This window comes from Leptidea sinapis, chromosome 15 (assembly GCF_905404315.1).
Source record: "Leptidea sinapis chromosome 15, ilLepSina1.1, whole genome shotgun sequence".
Lineage (NCBI taxonomy): Eukaryota > Metazoa > Arthropoda > Insecta > Lepidoptera > Pieridae > Leptidea > Leptidea sinapis.
In genome coordinates this window covers 8,908,454-8,931,809 of record NC_066279.1, presented here as the reverse complement: position 1 = coordinate 8,931,809, position 23,356 = coordinate 8,908,454, and the positions used below count along the sequence as shown (strand labels likewise).

Here is a 23,356-nt window from a genome sequence, read left to right as displayed (position 1 = left end):
GTGAAAAAGGAGTGAAGACTTTAGTATTATGTATCAAGAGACTGTTTTAGATCGTGCTGTGAAACCTCTCAGTAATACGCTTTTTAAACTTGTCACAAGGCGAGAACTACCCAAGCTGGGTGTAAGGCTGAGAACTATAAAGAAAACTTTAACTTTGCTCCGTCTTTATTTACGTAAAACTTAGCCGAGTGTGATAAAACGTGAACTTGGCTGTTGCATTAAGACTTGCCTCTTAGCTTAAGCGCAGCATAATTAGTAATCGAAGATTACACTAAGCTAAGTTTTACGTAAGTAAAGTCTAAGCAAAGTTTAAGTACGCTCTATAGATCTCAGACTTAGTGAACGTTCCGGACTTTGGACGGAGCTGAAGGCTGGCACTCATCTAGTCATCACAACGATTCCTTTGTTCTCAGCCCTTGGACTACAAATAATTAAACAACACGCCGATATCGAGTCGCTTAAGAAATCCAAAGGATAGACAGATTAAAGGCTTCGGTAGCTATTTGGATTATAATCATTTTTTATTTATTTCTGATACTTCAATAAATAAATACATCTAAGTTTTATTACGACTGCATTATGAAACTAAAAAATGTATTTTTATTTTTACCCGACTAATTATTATCACTAAAGAAAACTTAAATCATTTGTATAATTATGGATTTCCGCAAAGTAACGCCTGATTCAATAAATTTACTATTATAATATTATTACGTTGTACCTTGTATGATTTAGTAATATTCTTAAGTAAAAACATTAACGTCCTTGTTAACTACGTCTTTGTTTCTTAAAGCTATAGTTATGTGTGTGAATATAGTTTTTGTAATGAAGTTATTCAAATTTTAAAATTCAATACATTATAATTAATATCGTATTGCCGTAACACTGTACCTAACTTGTATAACAATTCACCACATAATGTATGTTTCTATCAAGTTAAGCTACTACATTTTCAAGTAATTATATAGTTGCACATTATTTATGTAACGCAAAATACATATTAGATAAAATAAATGATCTCTGTACATACAGATTAGGGTTAGCAACCGTACTCTAAAATATGTTAGGTAAGTAGGTGTACTTTTTAAGATTTAACACTTATAGTGTACGCTAACATACGATTTTTATAAACTTTTTTTTTGGCACCCCACTCCTAAATCAGACGTTCTCTAATTCTTCCAGAAAAAGGTGGCAACCCTACTGCAGATATAGGTAATATTTGCGAAAATATTTCACTTACTTTCGTATCAATTTTGTAAGGTGCAAAAATCGGAACATTCTCAAATGAGACAGTCATCGTAGATCGTTGCAGGGACGATATTTGGTTCTCTGCGCTGCGTTTTAGTATTCCGGTTCTTTCATAAAAATGGTATCTAGCAAAATCAATTTCCCGTATCAGCCGTGCAATGCGCATATTTTTAAATAGTAAATCGCAATCTTGAAAGGTACATATGCCTGTAAGAAGTCATTAATTTTGATATGTGAAGGTGATACCCTAAGATATGAGATAGAACTTAAAAAATTTTGATCGAAGATTTGTTCGTAGAAGCCATGTCGTACACGCGCCACGCGATAAGAGTTGTCGAGAATGGGCGAATTCGCCGCGATCCTCTCGTGCGACCGTTGCGTCCAGAAGGAGCATACCAACGTGCGAGCATTAAGCATTTGGTATCAAAATGTTGGCATTCCACTTCCCTCGATACGTGCACTCACTCTAAAGGTCGCGCGTTAACTGAACGCAACCAAAGAATATAGTATAATAGTACACCTACGGAAGCCTCACTCTGCAAAATCAATTAAAGAAATAGGGACTCTTGCGATCATACAGTAAGGTGTAATTAAGATCGCACAGCGCTACTAACCTACATTTTTATTCCCCTAGAAGTTTCCTCTCTTTCTATCGCGTGGCTCTTACCTCCTCTTGCGACATTAGGGTTGACTTCTTTACATAAAAGTGTACCTAGCTAGTATAAGGTCATCTTATAAAAATTGCTTTTTGGAGTTTACTCCTTAAGAATCGATTTTCATATAAGGTGCCCGGTATGTATATGGAGAGTTAAACCTACTCATCAAATGGCATAGTAACGTTTCACTTTCTTGTATTTTGAAGCTTTATTATATTATTGAAATTGATTTATTATTACACTTTCATAAATTTGAGCGAAAATTCTATAAATTATGGAAGAAAGTTTTGTAAATAATAGTGCCGGAAAATCTGATAAGCACTAAGTATGTTACAATTCATACATTAATATGACATGTATTGTATAGATAAACATGTGTGCTTTGTATTTATTAAATATTGAATTATCAATATAGTTCATACCAATTTATATGAGCTATGCACATAATTAAATGTTTAATATGGTGAGTATATCTAGCGCATTTCACGCCAAATAGACAATTTTCAACCCAACCTATATTTTTTTTAAATATCTATAAATTTTTTTAAGTTATTATGATTTATTTTCTATTAACTATTTTGGTAGCTTCAGTTATGATAATTAATGATTCGATAATATCATTATAATGATGTAATCATGTAAGATCTACTTAAATGTAAAATATTTGATATATAATATTTCGCCGAATAGTCGTTAAAGTTGTAAAAAAAAATAAAAGTATATATATTCTTTAAGAATTTTCATTAATGCGTTTATTTACCCTTACATAATATGTATTACTATATTATGATGTCGATCCTTTTTTAATTAATACGCTTTTATTAGCTTCTGCTGTATGTCTGTTTGTAACCGACTCCATTGGACTTGTTTTTGTTTAATACCTGTTCAAAGACAATCGTTCTTGAGGAGTAAACTCCAGTCGTGCGTTGGAGCTGACACACACACTTTTTATTTTTTATAATAAAATTAATAGGTATGTAATCTTTATTTTAAATCAATATTCTCTCGTTGTCAAATCTACATTAGTTGCAGATAGTAATGTATGCGTTGGAAGACCACGACATAGTCAAATCAACTGAGTACATAGGTCTGAGAATCGGATTAGATCTATTTTTCATCCCCCTTAATGTTAAGGGAAATATTTTTTTTTTTTCACACGATTTTTTTTTTAATTTTTTTGACATTTTTTTAAAATTTGTTTGATTATGAGTCAGCATTAAAAAATACTTACAACTTCAAATTTTCACCCATCTACGATCAACAGTTACTTTTGTATCGCGATTTTAATATCGGCAATACAACGTTTGCTGGGTCAGCTAGTTTCATTATAATAATAATCACTTTAAATAAGATTGTTTCAGCGTCTTAAGGACGCTTAAAAAATTAAATTAGGATCGCAATGTAGTAGGTGGTAGTTTTTGACTTTCAATAAATGATGTCACATCCTATTTTAAAAAAAATATTATGAATCATTCGACGCACACGTCGCAATCACACAATATCCTGTGCCGACATGTGTTTCGGAGAGATCGTATCGCAATAACGATGGTCTTTTCCATATATATAGGTAGATATTCTTCACTCAAATATTTTGGAATTAAAAGATTGTCTCTAACCTCCCGCGTAGGTAACGGTTTAAAGTAACAAGTAGTTCGTAATGACTGTCATCTTCTACAACTTCATGTCGACCCTGGTCTTCGAAGAGGCCATTTATATTCAAGAAATTTTAAGATCCTTAGTCTTGTTAAATTGATTGTTCTCTGAACATAATTGGAGTCATTATCGTTGTATTATACAGACTCTAGAAAAGACTATTTGACATCTGTTCTTTGTTGAGAAAACTTATGTATTAAAACTTACCATAAATAGTGCTGACATCATCAATATTTAATTCCTTTCCAAATATTTTCCCACACAACACAGTAAATGCAGTTCGTAAAAAGTAATTAACGTCATAAAGTATATATAACACTGTAATAAACAAAATCAAATAGCAGCAGACCATTATTCTATAATATAAATGTAAATATAAGTTCCTAGTCGCAAAGTTGACCGTCGTTTGACCTTAACGGTTACTGAATATTCCATTGTATACTAATTTCATTATATATAAGTAAATGTAAATCCTTTTTTAAATAAATAAATTCTAAAGTCCGTTTTTTCCTATTTCTACTGAGTGTTAGCTTGATATAAACACATTACTCATAATTCATAGGCTAATGAGGTTTAATAACATCTGTCTCAGTGATGAACTCAATAACGTCAAAATGAAATTCTAAACAGTTTGCTCAGATTTTTTTTATGTGTTATTCAAAACTTCAGATCCTTCTGCAGATTCAGCAGTGCAGTGTCCTCACTGCACTGCTGAATTAACCGCTAGTTGCAGAAAGCATCGTTAACGGCCGTTTTCGATAACCTATCTACCCTTAGTTTAACTAACAGATACATTGCTGTCACCGTTTAATGACAAGATCTTATCTATCCACAGTTATGTCCAATACAGTTATAATCCAATGCTATCTGTCAATAGGTTATTGAAATGTAAGTAAGAGTAAAATAATAGATTTGTCTACGTCTAGTAAGTTTAACTAACGATAGATAGGTTATTGAAAATGGCCATAAAGTTATATCACATTCTATCTTTGACTGTCAAAATGAAAAAGAAAGTGACGGTATTATATTTAATGAAACAGATTTTATGTAAAGGTGCACTCACATGGATCTACTTCCTTAATGTGCGTTTTAATAAAAGAAAATATAATTATTTTATTATCAACACATTCTTCTTCATTTATTGTAATGATAATTAATTATTGTGTTTACTGTGTCGTAGTCTCCGTATTAAATTAACCGAGGCGTCCTTTGTATACTCAACTGATTAGTGTTAGTGATAACTAATTCATCCCATTTCTTTCCTGTCGCGTACAATAATGGTAATTAAACTGTATGCTTATTTTTTTTTGCATGGTGCCGTAGTTAATGAAAGTGTTGGGCAAATGAGACATCTTCGGCCTTTCGAATAAACTTTGCATAAAGTTATACCTAAGAATAAACCAAGATTATGCAAAATGTAGACTATATTGTGATTGTAAATATAGCGGGGTATACTATATATGTATAAAATAATAATGATAATAACTTAATGCCATTTGTAAGGTCGCAGTAAAACATAACTTTAAAATGAAGAGCACATTTTCGATGCCGTACGATGGGATGCCGTGGGTTTATTAAAGAATCCTGAACGACACTTCATTATAATGGACAGAACTTATCACTGAATATCTTATTCGCCTTGTCACTTTTTCTCATAAAAAATTAATAGAAAAAAAGTAAAAAAAAAACGTGGACGACGACCGACGTCGGTCAGCTGTTCTGTATATGACGATTGTTATTCGATTTTTGTCAGTTTATATAACGCTAGGGACTCAGAACTCTGATAATAATAATAATTTTGTCTGCGAAGTCATAATATTGTATTCGATAGATAGAAATTCGCTATCGGCCGTTAAACAAAAATGCATAAAGAATTATATCAAATGATCGATAGGCTTAAAACTCTTTTTACCAATACAGTGCATTTTTATTATATAGTAAAAAAAATTAACTGTATTTATTGTTCGAATATCACAAAATGGGTAAATAAATATATTGAAATCGACTAGTTTAGACGTACGATATATAGAATGATAGTTGACTTTCTCATGGCGCAGTCTCAACTTCTTTGAGAGTATTTATCGGAATGTTAAAGAATAATTTGACATTTTCCGGCAGCCGAAAGCAAATAATTTGCATTTATTCGAAGATATATATCAATACCTACCTATTATAGGCCGTTACTTAAAGAAGTTTCTACTTGAAGGAGCAGGACTATATAGGAACGAGTGTAGCTATGTAGTGTTATATAGGTCGAACAAACGCACGATAGCTGCCCGGCCAAGGCACATAGCACTCACATGAACATGGAGACTAGAGTTGAGACGTACTAGGCAAAATGCAATACTAGGTATGACGGTGACTGTGACTCAAAAGTAACAGCGACAAATACCTGTTACAAAATACTAGCTGTTATTGTAATACTATCTGTGATAATATACTAGCTACTGTTGAGCTCAAGAAAGTTAGCCCCCCAGATTTTTTATTTTTTTATTTTTTTTTATTACATCGTTAGTTCGCCATTTGTTCTTGATTGTTCTTTATAAACATTTGTTTGTTCTCGATTTTTTTTTTAAATTTGCAATTCATTAAAATTGGTTATGTTAGAACAGTTAAAACAACGCACGAGCCGAGCGTAGCGTGCCGCGGCAGCGGCCGGCGAGTGCCAGAACCAAATAGTAGGCGTTTCCCCCCATTTTTAATTAATTGTTTTTAAATAAACAACAAAAGAACAACCAATTATTTATAGCGAGCCATTAAGAACAAACAACGAACTAACGATATGCGATATTGAAAATTCAAAAATAGAAAAAAATTTTTTTTGGGGGGCTAAGTTTGATGAGGCGAGTGTTGTGAGGCGGATATTTTTACTTGTTATTTGTTACTTGTTAGCGCCATCTATACGTATTACATAGTACTTTCTCTTGTGGTAACTTCGAATTTCAAAAGTTCTGTTTAGGTAAAGCTGTTCAGACCTATTAATTATCTTTATAGTTTTAATGTAATAAAAATAATCATTATACTTTCGTATTCATTATCTTTCAATACTACCTATGCTTAAACAGTGATCCTTACCTAGTACATAATTAAAATGTGCCCTTATCATACGAATAATTCAACAATAAAGTAGAAATAAACATCATAAAAATATATTTTTCAGTAGGTACTATCAAATTACCAATATAGGTTTTTTCTTTCGAAAAGGTGAGCCGTATTTTCCTGCTCGTAGGCACAATATACCTAACTGTGAATAAATACTATTACGAAAAATGATATCAGAGACAGGGTCTTCCATTTGAAATTTACTTCAATATTTAATTAGGTACCTACCTATCTTATCTTAACAATAGAATGTTAAATAAATGTATGAAAGTGATGTATCTATTATTTACAAATGTGTCTAAAAGAAAAATATTCAGTAAACAATAAAAGTAAACAGGGTTTCTCTTATCCCACATATTTTAAAAGAATAGTTGAACCATAACTATTTTATTACCTATTGAATTAAAAATAATATAACAGACCTACAAATCACACAATTATAGCTGTATCAAAATACTGTTAAAAAAATACCTACTAAATACTCCTAATTATTTGTTCAATAACAGGTATTACACAAATATCAGTTGCTACTAAAATACTAACTGTTATTAAATACTTGTTCAGTAACAGTTGTTTCTAAAATACTAGTTGTTATCAAATACTTGTTCAATAACAGGTGTTACTCAAATAACAGTCGTTACTAAAACACTAGGTGTTATAAAATACTAGTTGTGACAAAAAACTAGTTGTTACAAAATACTCCTAATACTTGTCACTGTTATTTTTGATATCTTGTCACAGTGACAACCGGTGATATTTTAATACCTGTTACAAATACCTGTGCCGATAAATACGTCTCACCCCTAATGGAGATGTCTAATACTTGTTTAGTAGTTCAAAATGGCTCTCGAGTGTTAACTATAATCAACAGCATACTTATGCAACCTTTAAATAAGGTTTAACGGTATATCAGGACTCCAAATGCTATTTATATATATATTCACTATAAAATTTGTATATAGACACAATTTGTGTGTGTTTTCTGCTAACCCTTCGCCTTAATCGAACCTTTTGGAGTCCGGTACAAATGACTGGATCACACCGAAACCCTTAAATCCCCGTTTGAGTGTTACGACGCCAAACGGCGCAGATGCAGAGCTCATCCAAACCAACATATTTATGCCAATGAGGTTACAACTGCTTTGATGTAGCTAGAACAGGAGGAGGCGGTGTGTGTGAACACAAAACTGAGTTGTGACGTATTGATTATTTCTGTCACGTTCTTTATAAGAGTCTAAATCGGGCAGCAGGTACGAGTATGGTAGTAGGTATTGTAATGTATGTCCTGGAACGATTCCGAATATTGATATTGTAATGTATTGCCTGTTAACTTGAGCAAAACTCGAACGTTAAAATACTTGATATTGCTGGCTATATTGCCCAACAGTGTATAAGTCCTAAATGCTTAAAAAAGCTAACAAAGTAGCAACGAGATGTTTGACCTGATTCCTGCCACAGAGTTCCACCTTCGCACGACAATTAGGATATCAAACCCCTCCATCTGGATGTATGACGTTCCGCCACAGTGAGGTTTTCAAGGAGCATTCTTCCACGTACAACTGCTGTGGAATGAGATTCGACACGAGAGACGATAAGACATGGGTACCCACCTTCAAAATAAGCGTGTACACTTTTTTAAAGAGCCAGCAACGTTCCTGTGACTGCTCTGATGTTACAAGAGAATGTGAGTGGAGGTGATCACTTTACATCAGATGTTTTAAAATAGGATTAAAATCAATAATTGAACGTCAAAAACTACCAACTTCTTATGAAATAATTTTCCAAAGTATAAGTAAGTAGTATTAGTAATTAATTCTATAAATGACAGTTTTAAGATAACACACATAAAATATACAAATAAATTGGACACCTCCCCCTCCTCCTCTTCCCGGAAGTCAAAACTCGTCTACTTAAAAAAATACTATTATTTTTGATGTCAGATAAACCAGCGAAGCTGTAATAGTGCTTCAGAAGCAAATGGTGTTCCAAGAGACAAGAAAAAGCAGCGTAAGAAACTCTTCCAGTACATATTTGATCGACACGGAGAAGTCTTTTCAGCAGCATAGATACATAAAAGACTGAGTGATATTCTTTTCGAGTGATCGGTAATAATGTAATATACTATTTACTTACTTGTTAACGATAAGATTATTATTACTAAGATGTAGATTTATGTCGCAAGGGTTTATCAGCGTACAGCTATAAAAATACTTTAAATTGGATTTGAGCACTTTTATTTTACATCAAGCTTAAATTATTAACAATTGCTTTTTTGTAAATCAGAATAACAACTTTCCAAATGTATGATTACAATTCATACAACAGTATACAGGCACAAATATAATTAAATAAAATTCCAATATTGATAAAAAATTCATACACTGTGATTTAAAATATTTAAACTATATACACATAGTCTCCGCTGCGCTCCTACTAGATACCGCAGGCGTAGGCGCAAATTGCGGCAACTAATACTACGCCCAAGTGGGCTTACTCGAGCCAGTCTCGAACAATGTGTGACGTTGACGTGCCACAGACAAACCACATGATCTGTTAAACTCTGCTAATAATTGAAACTAAAATACCGGGTTGCGTGGTAAAACTTTATAAAAAATAATACTACAAGAAATAAAAAAGACACTAGTTCACATATCGTCAGTAAGTATTTTGTATTTTATTAATTTCAATGTAAAATAACACGAAGCGTATGTTTCAAAATTTTAAAGATGCCATTGAGTGTCAAGATATATGCCACGCACACAAGCATCAAATAGTTGCCATTATACAAAAAGCTGTCTATTGTTCTTATATAGTGCGGTATCTAGTCGGAGCGCAGCGGAGACCAATCTTTAATCTTAGTATAAACATAGTTCTAAAAACATATGATAGTAAAAATTAATTATTATTATTGTTGTTGCTATGTTGCGAACAATAATCAATGAAGTCAGACAGGTCGTACTGTTACTCCCTAGCCACATACAAGGACAGAGCCGTCGTTCGCAATATGTGGACCCAGAATTAATTTCAATAAAACTTACTACACATATTGACGTGATAACTTCTTATCGAAGAAGTGTCATGTTTCGTGTGAGTCGAGCGTGTAAGAGAGAGAGAGAGAGAGGAACAAGCGATAGAGAGACACGATCGACCTGAGGGTTCGACTTGATGCATGTTGTTCTTCGATTATTAAAAAGTAGCATCGGGTGGTGAGTGCAGTAATAAAAGGTTATATTTAAATATTGACTAAAAATGCAGCCAAGTGCGAGTCGGATTGGCCCATGAAGGGTTCCGTAGCAGCAAGTAACATAATAGAAAGGAAAATGATATTAAATTATTTAAATGGAAAAGGCAAAAAATCTTCGCTCAAAAATCTTACAGTGCAAATGAGCTCTCATCATTTAAATACGTATTAAAAAAAACTACTTACTAGATCTCGTTCAAACCAATTTTCGGTGTAAGTTTGCATGGTAATGTATATCATATATTTTTTTTAGTTTTATCATTCTCTTATTTTAGAAGTTACAGGGGGTATTTTTCTTACATCTTCTAATATATAAAATTCTCGTGTCATGGTGTCAAACATTGAACTCCTCCGAAACGGCTTGACCGATTCTCATGAAATTTTGATTGCATATTGGGTAGGTCTGAGAATCGGACAACATCTATTTTTCATCCCCCTAAATGTTATGGGTATCACACGATTTTTTTTTAATTTTTTTTACTTTTTTTTTTTAAATTTGTTTGATATGAGTCAACATTATAAAATGCATACAACTTCAAATTTTCACCCATCTACGATCAACAGTTACTTTTGTATCGCGATTTTAATATCGGCAATACAACGTTTGCTGGGTCAGCTAGTAATATATAAAATTGCACATTTAACCACTTTGGAAGAGTCTCTCGCGCAAACTATTCAATTTAGAAAAAAAAATATGTTAGAAACCTCAATATCATTTCTGAAGACCTATCCACACGTATAGGTTTGATGAAAAAAAATTTGGAGTTTCAGTTCTAAGTATGGGGGAACCCCAAAAAGTGAAGTGTTTTTTTTTCTATTTTTGTGTAAAAAAGGTTAATGCGGTTCACAGAATATATCTACTTACCAAGTTTCAACAGTATAGTTCTTATAGTTTTGGAAAAAAGTGCCTGTGACATACACGGACAGACAGACAGACATGACGAAACTATAAGAGTTCCGTGTTTTGTCATTTGGCTACGGAACCATAAAAATTATTTTGACTCGCGTAAAATTATCGTCCGTAAACCGACTTTACAGAGAGCCATTTTTTTTCTTTTTAAAGTCGCCTGCCGCACACCGCAAGTTATAAGCCTATAATCAGTAGAGATCGTGTCGGCCCATCCAACATTGTTAAATTGGTTCTCGTACCAGTACCGCAACAGATCCACAATTCTGCCATCAACATTGTTTTAGCAAGTTTCGACCATAGGAAATCATAATTTACGAGATCAAAAGCACGGCTTAGATCTAGGAAACATGTGATTCAAGCTAAATATCGCGGAATCTGTCCCGAGACCAGTACGAAAACCAAATTTATGAGCAATTTCTATCTTGATCTCTCTCATCAGTGCGGGTTGTATCAGTCTCTCGAGTATCTTACCAATAATACTTCCAAGTGAAATAGGGCGATAGTTATTTAATTTAGATAAATCAACAGTTTTATTTTTAGGGTCTGGAACCATCACGGTTCTCACAAGGTCAAACGGCAGGTGTCCATATTATAGGCATGCAGTTTACTCTTTAGAGTTCTGATAGAACTCTAAACATTTCTGCACCCGCACACTGTATATTCGTTCGCTTCATTCGACGCACTACGGTCGCGACGTCGTCAGGTGAAAAATTTTGAAGGTATATACTGAACAGCCCCGTCGGCGGATACCTCAGGCTCAGACAAAACAGCGCGCGCGGAAGCTGATAGCTCAATATTGAAATGCTTCGAGAACAAGTCTGTAATATCCTTGCGATTTTCCAAATGTGCAATTGACGCACAAGATTTACCATTTAAAGCTTTAGTATCTTTCCAAAATATGACAGAAATTTTATACTTTCTGCTTTCGGCTAAAATATTCATTTAAATTTTTCAAAGTACTATTATTATTATTTTTCTCCTGTTGTTAGATTTTTAATTTCTCTAATGATTTGGATAATTTTAATAAATTATTCGTTATCCTGGCACCACTATAACTTTTTCTTAAAAAATTGACGGCTCTCGCATATTCCTTTAATTAATATAAAGCCAATTCTAGGCTTACCGTTATTTAGCCAACAAGTGAAGTCTTATATAAATAATAATAAAAATGTACCTTTTACGCAAAAATCAAATGTAATAACACAGTTACAATTTACAACACACGTTTTATTCCTTTAAAATGTGTTTTATTAAAATATGTTACACTCGCGTTAATCAAATAAAATTGACATTTTATTAATTGTGCAATAATATTTTACTGGGAATCAGCATCTCATGAAAATGAGATTTAAATGAGACAATCTAGTGACGGCTATTATTGCACTGTCGACAATCTGGTGAGCAGGGGTTGCATGATGCTGGAGTGGAGTGAGGATGCTGAAATGGCAGTAACAATGGTGCAGATATAGTTGGTAACGCCGGGAGTGGAACCAGCCACTCGGAGCCACAGACCCTGCCCATTACTAGCGCTGACATGAGCGGCGCGCGAGGACCAACCGGTCTGAATGCAGACCATCTGGAATGTTCTTCGCTGGATTGGACAGTACCATCGTAGTTAAATAGATTTGGGTGTGATGGCAGTGTTTTATCTTTTGATACCTGTGAATTAAAATACATTTCAGTAAAACTTATAGTTATTACTGAGCGTTATTATTATTATTGATTAGTAAGCGTGTGAATCAATGTCATCTTTTTCCACAGCAGATTGTTCGCCAGATTGAGAATGCTTGAGAGTTCAACAAAGCGAAGGCTACTCTGTAAAAATGGAATGGAATGGAAGCTATGGAATGTTGAATGAAATATCGAATTAAAATATTGTACAATCTATTGGCGCCAAAATCAGAAAACTCAATGAACAATCATATAAAAATGACATATTCAAATTAATTCAATTCAAATTCAAAATCACTTTTTTCATGTAGCTCACGTGAATGACACTTATGAATGTCAAAAAGTAAAAATATTTTTTCTTATTGATTGCAAGAAACTCATTGCCACTCTTTTAAGTCAAGATTAACATTTTAATTAATTTACAAAGTATTTCAATTACAATATATCCAAAGTGACGCAACAAAAATACTCAAATGTCAAAAACTGAAAGGCTTACATGAGTAAGTCAAAAAAGTAAATTAATACTTATAAACATAAGAGTTATTGAGTATAGTTGATGCATCAATCCACACATACCGTAAATAAATAGAGGCATTATGTGAGCATTTCATAAAATAAAATATATAAAAACTTTAACTTTAAGATAACTAAATAAAGGAAATAATAATAAAAAAAAACACATCAAGCAGACCTCCCGGTAACAAGATCATCCAGCCACCACGAGTAGCGCCCGTTAACGAGCATGACGCATGAACCAGCCATCGCCTCCCTCGACCATATTTTAGGGAAAGGAACAACCCGCCCCACGTCGCCGCCACAAGCAGAGGCATTTAAGCGAGCATGACGTTCCAAATTCAATTGTAACAGTACTTATGGCCTGACTAAGTACTTGTTTATTTGGTATCAGGACAACTATCTCGGTGAGTATAAATGTATTCGCTTCTAAGTGATGTTTATATACTCATCGCTCTAAATACGATTTATTACACTATAATAATATAAAAAATATTAGTTAAAAATATTTAAAAAATATAAACGTATCTAAAGGAACCGGTCCAGATGGTATTCATCCCTTATTTTTGCGTAACTGCTATATGAATTTGGCGCCACCTTTATCCATACTTTTGAGTGAGAAGTGAGTTTAAAAAACTGCATACATATTTAATTTTATACAACGCTTTTGTCAGGTCACATCTTGAGTATGCGTCAGTTGTTTGGAACCCCTGCTTGAAACACTGCAGAAGGCCTACATCCCGATGTAAAGATGTATTAGATGTTGCCTATGCGAGAACAGTACATGGAAAGAACAAGTTTATAATTCGGACATGTAGCTGTTATAATAGAGCATACAGTCAGATTGACATATTTCATGAAAAGTTAAATGTTTTCAGATCATTGGTTTGTGATAATTTAAATTACTGATTTTTTTAACCCCATTCTTATATTTTTCTTCTGAATACTTAACTCATTTGTAACTAATTCATTATAGTATTGTATAATAGGCGTGTATAGTATTAGACATAATTTTAATCTTTATTATTATAAATCCTTCATACATTATTTAGTTCACTTAATTCTACTTAATATTATTATACTATAATAACAATACAAGTAATGGAACATACACGACATTTTTCTGGACAAACAACACTAAATACATCAAAATAATTTTCAAATATTCACAATGCTTTCGAAAATAATCGCACCACTAATCCCGTAGGATAAGTAGTGTTTCTTATTGTTAATTAAAGTATTTTATATTATTTTAGTTGTCACTAGCATTAAACTAGGCCGGGCCTGTATTTTAATACTAGTTACTTCCAGATACATTGTTTTTTACAGATAACTTCAATACATAAAAGCGTATATAAGAATTTAACTTATGGAAAAACAAAAAAAAAATTAAACAGTTCTACGAGAAAATAAATAACATTTGTCTATCATACATATTACTGGTTAGTACTTGAGCGGTCAGTAATAAAATTGAGGGTATACTTAAAAACATTTGGGTTGACTACAAAGACTGTTGACTTGGGCTATTTTCATATAATAATATAGTAAGGTATTATTGATTGGGTTTATTTTGAACTTTTAAAGTAATAATGTATAATATAAAGTATTAAAGATAATAAATTTTAAAGACAAATATATAAGGGTACATGTATACATATAGATAAATAGAAATTTTAATTTATTGTAGATGTGAAATATAAGCTATTATTATGCATACTATAATTTTATAAGATAATGGTATAAAATAAACTATGAAATTTAAAGTTTTTTTTTTTCTGTATGTTGTGCGTATATCGGTAAGGTAAGTAAGGCTGGATAATAAATAATTTAACGTATAGCTATAAACAAATTTTCAATTTCATCATACTTTTTATTTTTTAACCAAACAGTTAGCTTTTTTTACAGTTAAATTTGTTTTCAGAGTAGATATTAATAATTTTGTTTAATTTATTATAGAGCATGGGACCAAGATATCATTGAAATTTACGTATAAAAAAAGTTTTAAAAGTGTTTGTAGGACAGACTTTATCTTTACGTCGTTTTGTTACTGCTTCTGGAACAAATATAAGTTTTGAGTGCTGTGCCATTATAGTGTCCCTAATAAACAATTGTCTTACAGTCAAGACATCGCATTTAGTATATAGTTCACAAGTAGGATACCGAAAGGGTTTGCAAATAATAACCTTTAATAGAGCACGTTGGGTCCGTTCAAGCTTCAAAAGACATGATTTTCGAGCGCCTCCCCACGATTTAATACAATAAGTTAATAAGGATTGTGCTAATGCAAAGTAAACATTTCTCAAAAGAGTGAAATCAGCAATCTGACGTAAGGTTTTAAATACGAAAATAAGTTTTCTAGTCCTTTCTGACAGTAGATCAATTTGCGGTTTCCATGATAGGGTCTCATCTATTAGAACTCCTAGGTATTTAATTATTTTCGTTTTATTAAGGTAAACACAAGAGCATCCTTTATTTTGAGTCAAGACTTTCTTACAATTATGAACTTGTACGGAAAAATTTTCGTCTGAGGGAATTTGTCTTGTAGTAATGCCAAAGGTGATATATTTTGTTTTAAGAATGTTTAGAGTTAACAAATTCTGTTGAAGCCATTGAAAAGTTTTTCGAAGTCCTATTTCAACCTTGGTTTTGACATCTGCCCAAGAATTGGCATGAAAAATTAAGGCCGTATCATCGGCATACATAAATGTTTTGCAGTTAATTGGATTAAGATGACAAAGGTCGTTCACATAAATTAGAAACAAAGCAGGACCGAGCACACTGCCCTGAGGTACACCGTGAGTTACTGGATGAAAAGAGCTAAAGCGAGCGAAGATCCATAATCACCTATTTTTACACTTTGCTTTCTGTTTGTAAGGTAATCCTTAAAAAGTGAATGCACCTTTCCCCTTATTCCAATTGCCTCCATTTTGTCTAAAAGAAGTGGTATAGAAACGGTGTCAAAGGCTTTCGCACGGTCAAGAAAAACGCCCACGCATTTTTCTTTAGCATCAAGACGGGCTGCCACAAATTTTGATAGATCCGATACTGCATCCCCTGTTGATCTTTCTGCCCTAAAGCCATACTGATGCTTAGATAAGATATTTTCTTTATCTAGAAAGGACATAAGTCTTTTACTCATAATTTTTTCAAATAATTTGGAAATAGTCGGTAAAATTGAAATAGGGCGATAGCTATTGGCTCATGATTTTTCTCCTGATTTATATATGGGTAGAATTATGGAGAGTTTGAAAACCTGTGGAAAAGTACTCGTTTCAATACATAAATTAAAGATGTGTGTTAAAAGTGGAACAAGGATGTGTCTGCTCAATTTTATTATTTTTGGTGATATATTGTCCCATCCAACAGCTGAGTCATTTTTAAGGTTCGTTATTAAGTTTTCTATTTCTTTTTCTGTTGTTTTCAACATCACCATAGAGTTTGATGGCGTCATTGGTTTTTTATTAGAACAATTTAAATCTACGGGACATTGAACGTGAGGAATTTTGTCTGCTAGGTCCTTGCCAATACCAGCAAAATAGTTATTAACTTTCTCAATTGCGTTTTCAGGCTTAGTGTCAATCCTCAGGAGATCCTGTTGTAATTCTTTTTTGTTAGTTGTGTTTGTGAATTTTCTTATTAGTGTCCATGTGTTTTTAGGATTTTTAGCGTGTTTTTTTAATTCATTTTGTTCATATGTTCTTTTTAATCTTTTTAATAAATCGTTACAGTGGTTTTTGTATCGCTTGTAAGTAATACTGAGAATTTGATTGTCAGGTTCTTTTTTAGACTTTGTATGTATTTTGTCACGGGTTTTGATACAACGTATGAGACCAGGAGTAATCCAAGGCTCGATACAGTGATACTTCTTGGAAATTAATGTTGTGGTTGTATATTTTGAGATTGTTTTAGTTAAAGTATCAACTATTTCTTTAGAACACCAATTCGGATCATTTGAGTTGATGATAGGCTTAAAGTCTATTTTCTCAATTTCTTTAGCGATCAAATCATGTCTTATTTTGTTTTTTAATATCTTGGTATTTTGCGTATTTTTAGAATTTAAACTAATCTTAATAATGTCCGCTGAGTGGTCTGTAATCGATGGTGTGGGTCGTGGATGGTAATTTCGCTTTTATCATAGCGTGGTCTAAACAATTTTTACCTCTGTTAGGATAGTTGTGACCAGCCATGAGCCCGAGACTTGCCAATAAGTTTAGATAATCAGCAGAATTAGAATCAATGTCATTTCTTACATCAATGTTTATATCTCCCAATGTAGCAATAGTTTTGTGCTTTTTATAAGTATCAAGTAAATTGTCAAGTGAATTCACAAAATTGCTTGTGTTTTTAAAAGATGGAGAACGGTAGAGGCCAATAACTACTGTATCTGTATTGACCTCAATTAATATGCAAGTTGCATCACTTAGTATGTGTTCTTTTACTACATAATTTAAGCCTTGCTTAACATAAACAACGATCCCATCGTTTTGATTGGAATTGTTCTCAGTATAGTAGGTATTATATCCTACCATAGAGGGAAAATAAATTGTTTTAGAATTCCAGGACTCTGTTAATATTTAAATATCAAAGTTCACGTCAGTTCTTGTTAGTAATACTAGTAATTCTGAAAAATTACGAGAGATACTTCTTATGTTCTGTGTAAGGATTTTAAGGTTTGAGGTATCATTCGGGGATATTAGCAATTCTTTACATGTTTCAGGACGACATTCATATGCGTTCCCGGCAGATATTTGATGCAGGTCATTAGCTAGAGTTATATTATTTGCGACATTGAATTTTATATTTGATTAAACATGACTTTTGAAATCCTATCGGAGAGGGTTTGACATTATATATTATGTCCCTAAGTGTATTGTTACCCAGTTCCTGCTCTATGTTTATATTACTTGATGTTTTTACTAACAGTTTTTTACCTTGAGAAAAATACAATAAATATGAGTATATGCACAACTTATACAGAAATAATGGAAAATTATTTGTATTTAACAAAATCGAATCTAGTCACTTTTTGCTTCTGAGACTGATTAACTGAAATTCGTTTTTGATTTCCATGTGTTGCGATTGATCGGTTTTCCTCAAAAATATTTTACCGTTACTTACCCAATAGTAGTACTTAAATTCTTCTGTCTTGGCTAAGTCACGCGCTAGATAGAATAGTCTTCGTGCTTTGTGAGTAAGTGCCTCAGATATATAGATAGGTTTTTTATCACCGTCTAGTCCTATAACAGAAGTATTCAAGCGAGAGTTGGGGTGTTGTTTATCATACAATTTTACACCTTTGATGACATTATGTTTTACTATATTAGATATGAATTCAGCCGCAATGGTATTGTTACCTCCTTTGCCACGTATTACGTATATATCTTTTAGTTCTCGTTTCTCTATATGTTCATTTAGAGCCTTAGAGGTTTTAACTACGATACTGGACAGCTCATCCTTATTTTCATAGTTTTTCATAGAAGGCATATTTCTTATTTCGATAGATGATGATTTCAGTGTACGGTTTAATTCTTCTACTTTTTGTTCAAGAATTTCGATTTGTGAAATATGCTCTTTGCGTTCACTTTCTAATAATTCCATTTTCTTTCTCATAGCTTCATACTGACAATTCAAGAATTCTAATGCTTTTTCAATTTCTTTGTTAGATTCTTTTATTTTAGTATTTTGTTGTTTGATTTCGGCTACGTCATTTACCAGTTTATTAAGTAGAGAATTTTCGTTATTCTTCCATTCCGCCAGTATATTCTTGATATTCTCCGTCGTGCATGACTTATCAGGGGATCCTCTGCGTCTCTTGCTGCTGCGCTGTCTCGCTGTTTCATGAGTTTTTGTTTGTGCTATATCAGAGCAAAGAACAAAGTATGCTGTACATTTCGATTTACAGGAGATCTGATTAATTTCGACATTTTTCAATATACCTAAGTAACTTGAGTTCAAAGTTTACGTGGTCGCACAAAGTATTTGATTTGCAACGAGAAAACTTGGTTTAGTTTACCTTGGTTGTTTGTTGATATCGGTATTGAGTTCCAATTTGTGCAGTTCTTTAATGTTATTCTACGTTTTGTGCTATATTTTGAAGTGTTTCTGTTTAGTGCCACACTTTTCAAAGCTGGTCGTAGAAGAACGTTCCGGTGAATGTCGTCTTTATAGTTGTGAGTAACTGGTGAGTGGTTATACACTGATCGGTGGCAATTAAAACTTATTTCTAAATTCAAACTGAATATTAAAGAAGATAGCTAGTTATTTAAATAGATTATACTTAATTTGCAACTTTCTCGAAACACAAACAAAATAAAATACCGTATATGTACTGTCACTTAAGAGGTTCGAGCGGAAGTGATTGATTGATTGTGTAACTTGTATAGCTTGTAATTAGTTGTTAATTTGTATTACTTTTGTTTTGTGGTTTTTATCTTACCGTTGCTTACCTGTTAACTAAAAGTGTCGTATAAATTGTTGGAAACTTCACTGGTGAAAGTGTAAGTTTTAAGATTATTATTATATATTATTTATTTATTAATATTTAAGTATCATAATACTGTTTGTTTCCTATACATGAATAAATAAATAATATGATACCTGTATGGCATTACAATGTTCCACAGCACGGAGCAGGTCGTGGTTACATCGCCGCAGTACCAGCTCAAGGACGGACCGCTTCTTGCCAGGAAACAGTTTTCTGAGCATCTCCAGACCTGCACTGCTCACTGTCTCACTCTCATTACATTCATCAGTTGATCCACTGTAATAATTATTATATTTAATAACCCAAAGTCAAAAAAAATACCGGGAGTGCCGGCAGAAGTGCAAACTTGAACATTAACGTTGTGCATTTTTGAATATTTTGGAATGGTTAGGGAATAATTTCGTACGAATTACTTTACTTCCATTTTCTTTCATCCATAATTTCAACGACTCTTTCACTATCTTCATTACCAGCATCATGATCGCCAATCTCTAAAACTGATACCATATTAATTATGATAGCTGAAGTAGGAAAGAAAATAATAACTTATAAAAAAAATAACAAAATAATAAGTAACAAAAAATACAAGTATAACTATCGCCTTAGGGAGAGTCCACGCTAATAAGAAAGATTAAAAACCAAATAATTAAACTGTTAAAATATTTCTCGGCTGAGATTCGATCCTTCGACCTGTGTGAACCACTAGTCCAATGACCGTATGATTATTAAGTTAAATAGCTGAACTATAATTAGTTAGACGTATAATTTCTTTATCTAATTATCTTTCATCCACAATTTCAACAACTCTCTTACGAATTTTCGATCAGGCGTCAGGACACGTGATCCTGACGCGAGTTAAACATTTCCTACACATCCCAAGAAAAAGTGTTCAACGCCGCTCAAGATGTCTTCACTTCAAAAAATATATCTGATAAACCATGCTATATTATAAGATTTCGATTTGAAACACGATAGCTGGCCCAGAATTGGTAATTATAGTAATATTCATTCGAAAAGGAAAAAATTAAAGTTGTTCGCTCATACGAGTTTATTTTATATTAATTTGAGCTGCCGCCTGTGGAACCTACAAAACATTTTTGAATTACGATTTTTATGTTTTGCGGAGATTATACGTTCTAGACCAAATTGCTCTCTATTTTTTTAAAGCCAATCGGATCCCACTGCTGGGCAAAAGCCTTTCCTGCTTTACTCCATTTATCGCGGTCCTGTGCCAGCTCCGACCACTCTATGTGCATCTGACATACATGCCTAGGCCAATTTCTCTTTAGCCTGGCGGTTTTTTCTCCCATATTATCAATGCCAGTTCTGGAGCGCTGTTCCGTATTTCTAATGCGATTGATGAGCTTGACTCCCAGAATATTGCGCTCCGCAGCTCGCTGACAACCTGGATTTTGGACTTCTTATTTTCTGTGTCCATATCGGTGCACCATAAATTAGGATGGACAGGATGCACTTGTCGACGAGTTTGCATTTAAGTAACATGGGAAGATCTTCCTCCATAAAGTGCTTCATAGACCAGAAGCTCTTTCAGACGTTCTCTATTTTCTTCTCCTGTTTTCCAAGTTTGCTACCTGGCGCAAATATATGTACTCGTACACGCATTGCATGGCCGGCCCATCACCTTCAATCTTATGTTTTCTGCTGTTGGTCATGATTTTGGTCTCAGTCATATTCATATTATGAAATCCAACCTCCAGGCTTGCCTTGCTTAGTTGTTGCAACATGGACTCGAGTGAAGCTGCTGTAGGAGCGAAAATAAGAATGTCATCAGCAAAGCGTAAATTAGTATTTTGGTTGTTGACCACCAAACAAACTTCTTCTATAGTTGCCGTTAAAAGTTTAGGGGAAAGAGGATCACCCTGTTTTACCCCTTTGCGTATTTCAAAAATTGGGCCCGTTGCGTGGAGTCTTGCGGATACAGTACACTATTAGAGTAGGATACTAAAATGTTAATATATATTTCATTATAATAATATAATATAATATAATATAATAAATAATAAAATAACTTATCCAAGACAGATTTCGAGCCATAATAAGGCCGTGACCACCTCTACCTATATTTCTAACACATAAAGGGACAAACGGCTACTATGAAGTATGAGTCATCGTGACTTTGGCACTTATATATCAATTGAAGTAAATGAAAGTATCAAGCCTAATTTAAAAAAGTCTGAGATATAATAGAAATCCCATTTTCTGTAGATCACCAGACACTTACTTCTTAGTAACGTGGCAAGCCCTTGTAATATCACAGTCACATTTCTTACAAAACAAATAACTGGAGAAGCTCACCATGCTCTCACGGCAGAAGTAGGATTGGACAATTCCGGTGTAGGAGCACAGCAGTCTGGTAAGGAGTCGCTTGTTTCACTGTCAATATGAATTGCCTGGAATATAACTGCCTTTTATGAATGCACCCTTAAAACAAACACTTTCCTACAGCTGACTTCGTGTTAATACTCAAAAAAGTAATCTTACTTATATATTAATAAATTCCTAAGGGAGAGGTGACTGAAATAAGTCGATTATATTATTATAAGTAGTACGTATGTACGTAACTTCTTTTTTTATGGTGAAGGAGGACAAACGAGCGTACGGGTCACCTGGTGTTAGGCGATCACTCCCGCCCACAATCTCTTGTAACTCCAGAGGAATCACAGGAGCGTTGCAAGCCTTTTAAGGAAGCTATACGCGCTTTTTGACTTCACGCTAAGAAAATTTAAAATTTTCAAAAATTCGGAAGTTATTGGTTGTACCCCGCTTTTCGAAGATCGAGTTTTCATCAGATCTCGACGTTTTAAGGTCCTAGGAAGCTTCCCTGACTATTCCCGCGATGGTGTCCGTACGTCTGTATGTATGTGTGTGAGTGCCTATCCATAGGCATGTATGTACCTCTAATAACTTTTGAACGGCTCGGCCAATTTCACCGCGGTTTACGCCATTCGAAAGGGCTTGATAGACCAAACTGAGATTTTTAATAGATTTTGGACCGGTAAATTTTGAGGAATCTCAAAACAAGTACGAAAATGAAAAAAAAAGAACACCTAACTCTTTCAGTTCAAAGAGCTCGAAATAACACATATTAAAATCTTGAACCGTTTAGGTATGGCATTAGCAAGTTGCAGGGATGGCCTTTAGGATCAAGCGTTTTCATAACTTTTTTAAAGCTACCCATGTCGTATCGTCTCGCCACCCAAGGTAACACCGCACAAGGAAGCTCATTCGACAGATTTGTTGTTTCCGAAGCCCTGACCTTTAAAGTGACTGATTTGGTAAAAATATTTTACTATCTACAAAAAAAAGAAATCTCTAATCCGAAAACGAACTTATCAGTAGGAAGCTATCAGCGACACCTTTCTCAATCAGTGAAACGGAGTCTTTGAACGTGGAATTTATTTATTTATTTATTAATTTATTTATTAAAAGGTACATCAACAGTACACACTATAACAATTACATATAACACTATCTAGGAAATTACATTACTGATGCGAGTACCAATAATAAATGTACACAACATTCACAGTTGCTGCTGTAACTATTATTAATTATTACATACTTATTATTACTAACTATTAACTAATTACCAATATAATTTAAAATAAAATTTAATAACAATTTAAAGTTGATTATAGACTTTAAGTTGCATAAGTTTAATTATTACATATAAAAGGAAAAAAGATATTTATTTATTTATTTCTATAAATACCGAGTGTTTTTTATTTATTGTTAAGTTTCCGAAGATTACGTTTAAATTCTTGTAGACTATTGGAAAATATGTCTATGTTCACTATTTCTTTATTTATTTCATTGTACTGCCTAAGCAGTAGTGGTACTGGTGAAAATGAGCCTAA

At 33.2% G+C, this 23,356-nt stretch overlaps 1 protein-coding gene across 1 annotated transcript in view; it reads right to left on the bottom strand.

The window, feature by feature from the left end:
• Positions 1–12,172: 12,172 nt before the first annotated feature.
• The window catches only part of LOC126968190 (doublesex- and mab-3-related transcription factor dmd-4), a 45,369-nt gene continuing 34,185 nt past the window's right edge, over positions 12,173–23,356 (bottom strand). Inside the window, exons 4-7 of the mRNA XM_050813048.1 lie at positions 21,795–21,889; positions 19,568–19,754; positions 19,284–19,286; positions 12,173–12,469 (exon numbers count right to left, since the gene is read on the bottom strand). Of these exons, the coding sequence (XP_050669005.1) occupies positions 12,173–12,469; positions 19,284–19,286; positions 19,568–19,754; positions 21,795–21,889 (582 nt within the window). The remainder of the gene's footprint in view (positions 12,470–19,283; positions 19,287–19,567; positions 19,755–21,794; positions 21,890–23,356) is intronic.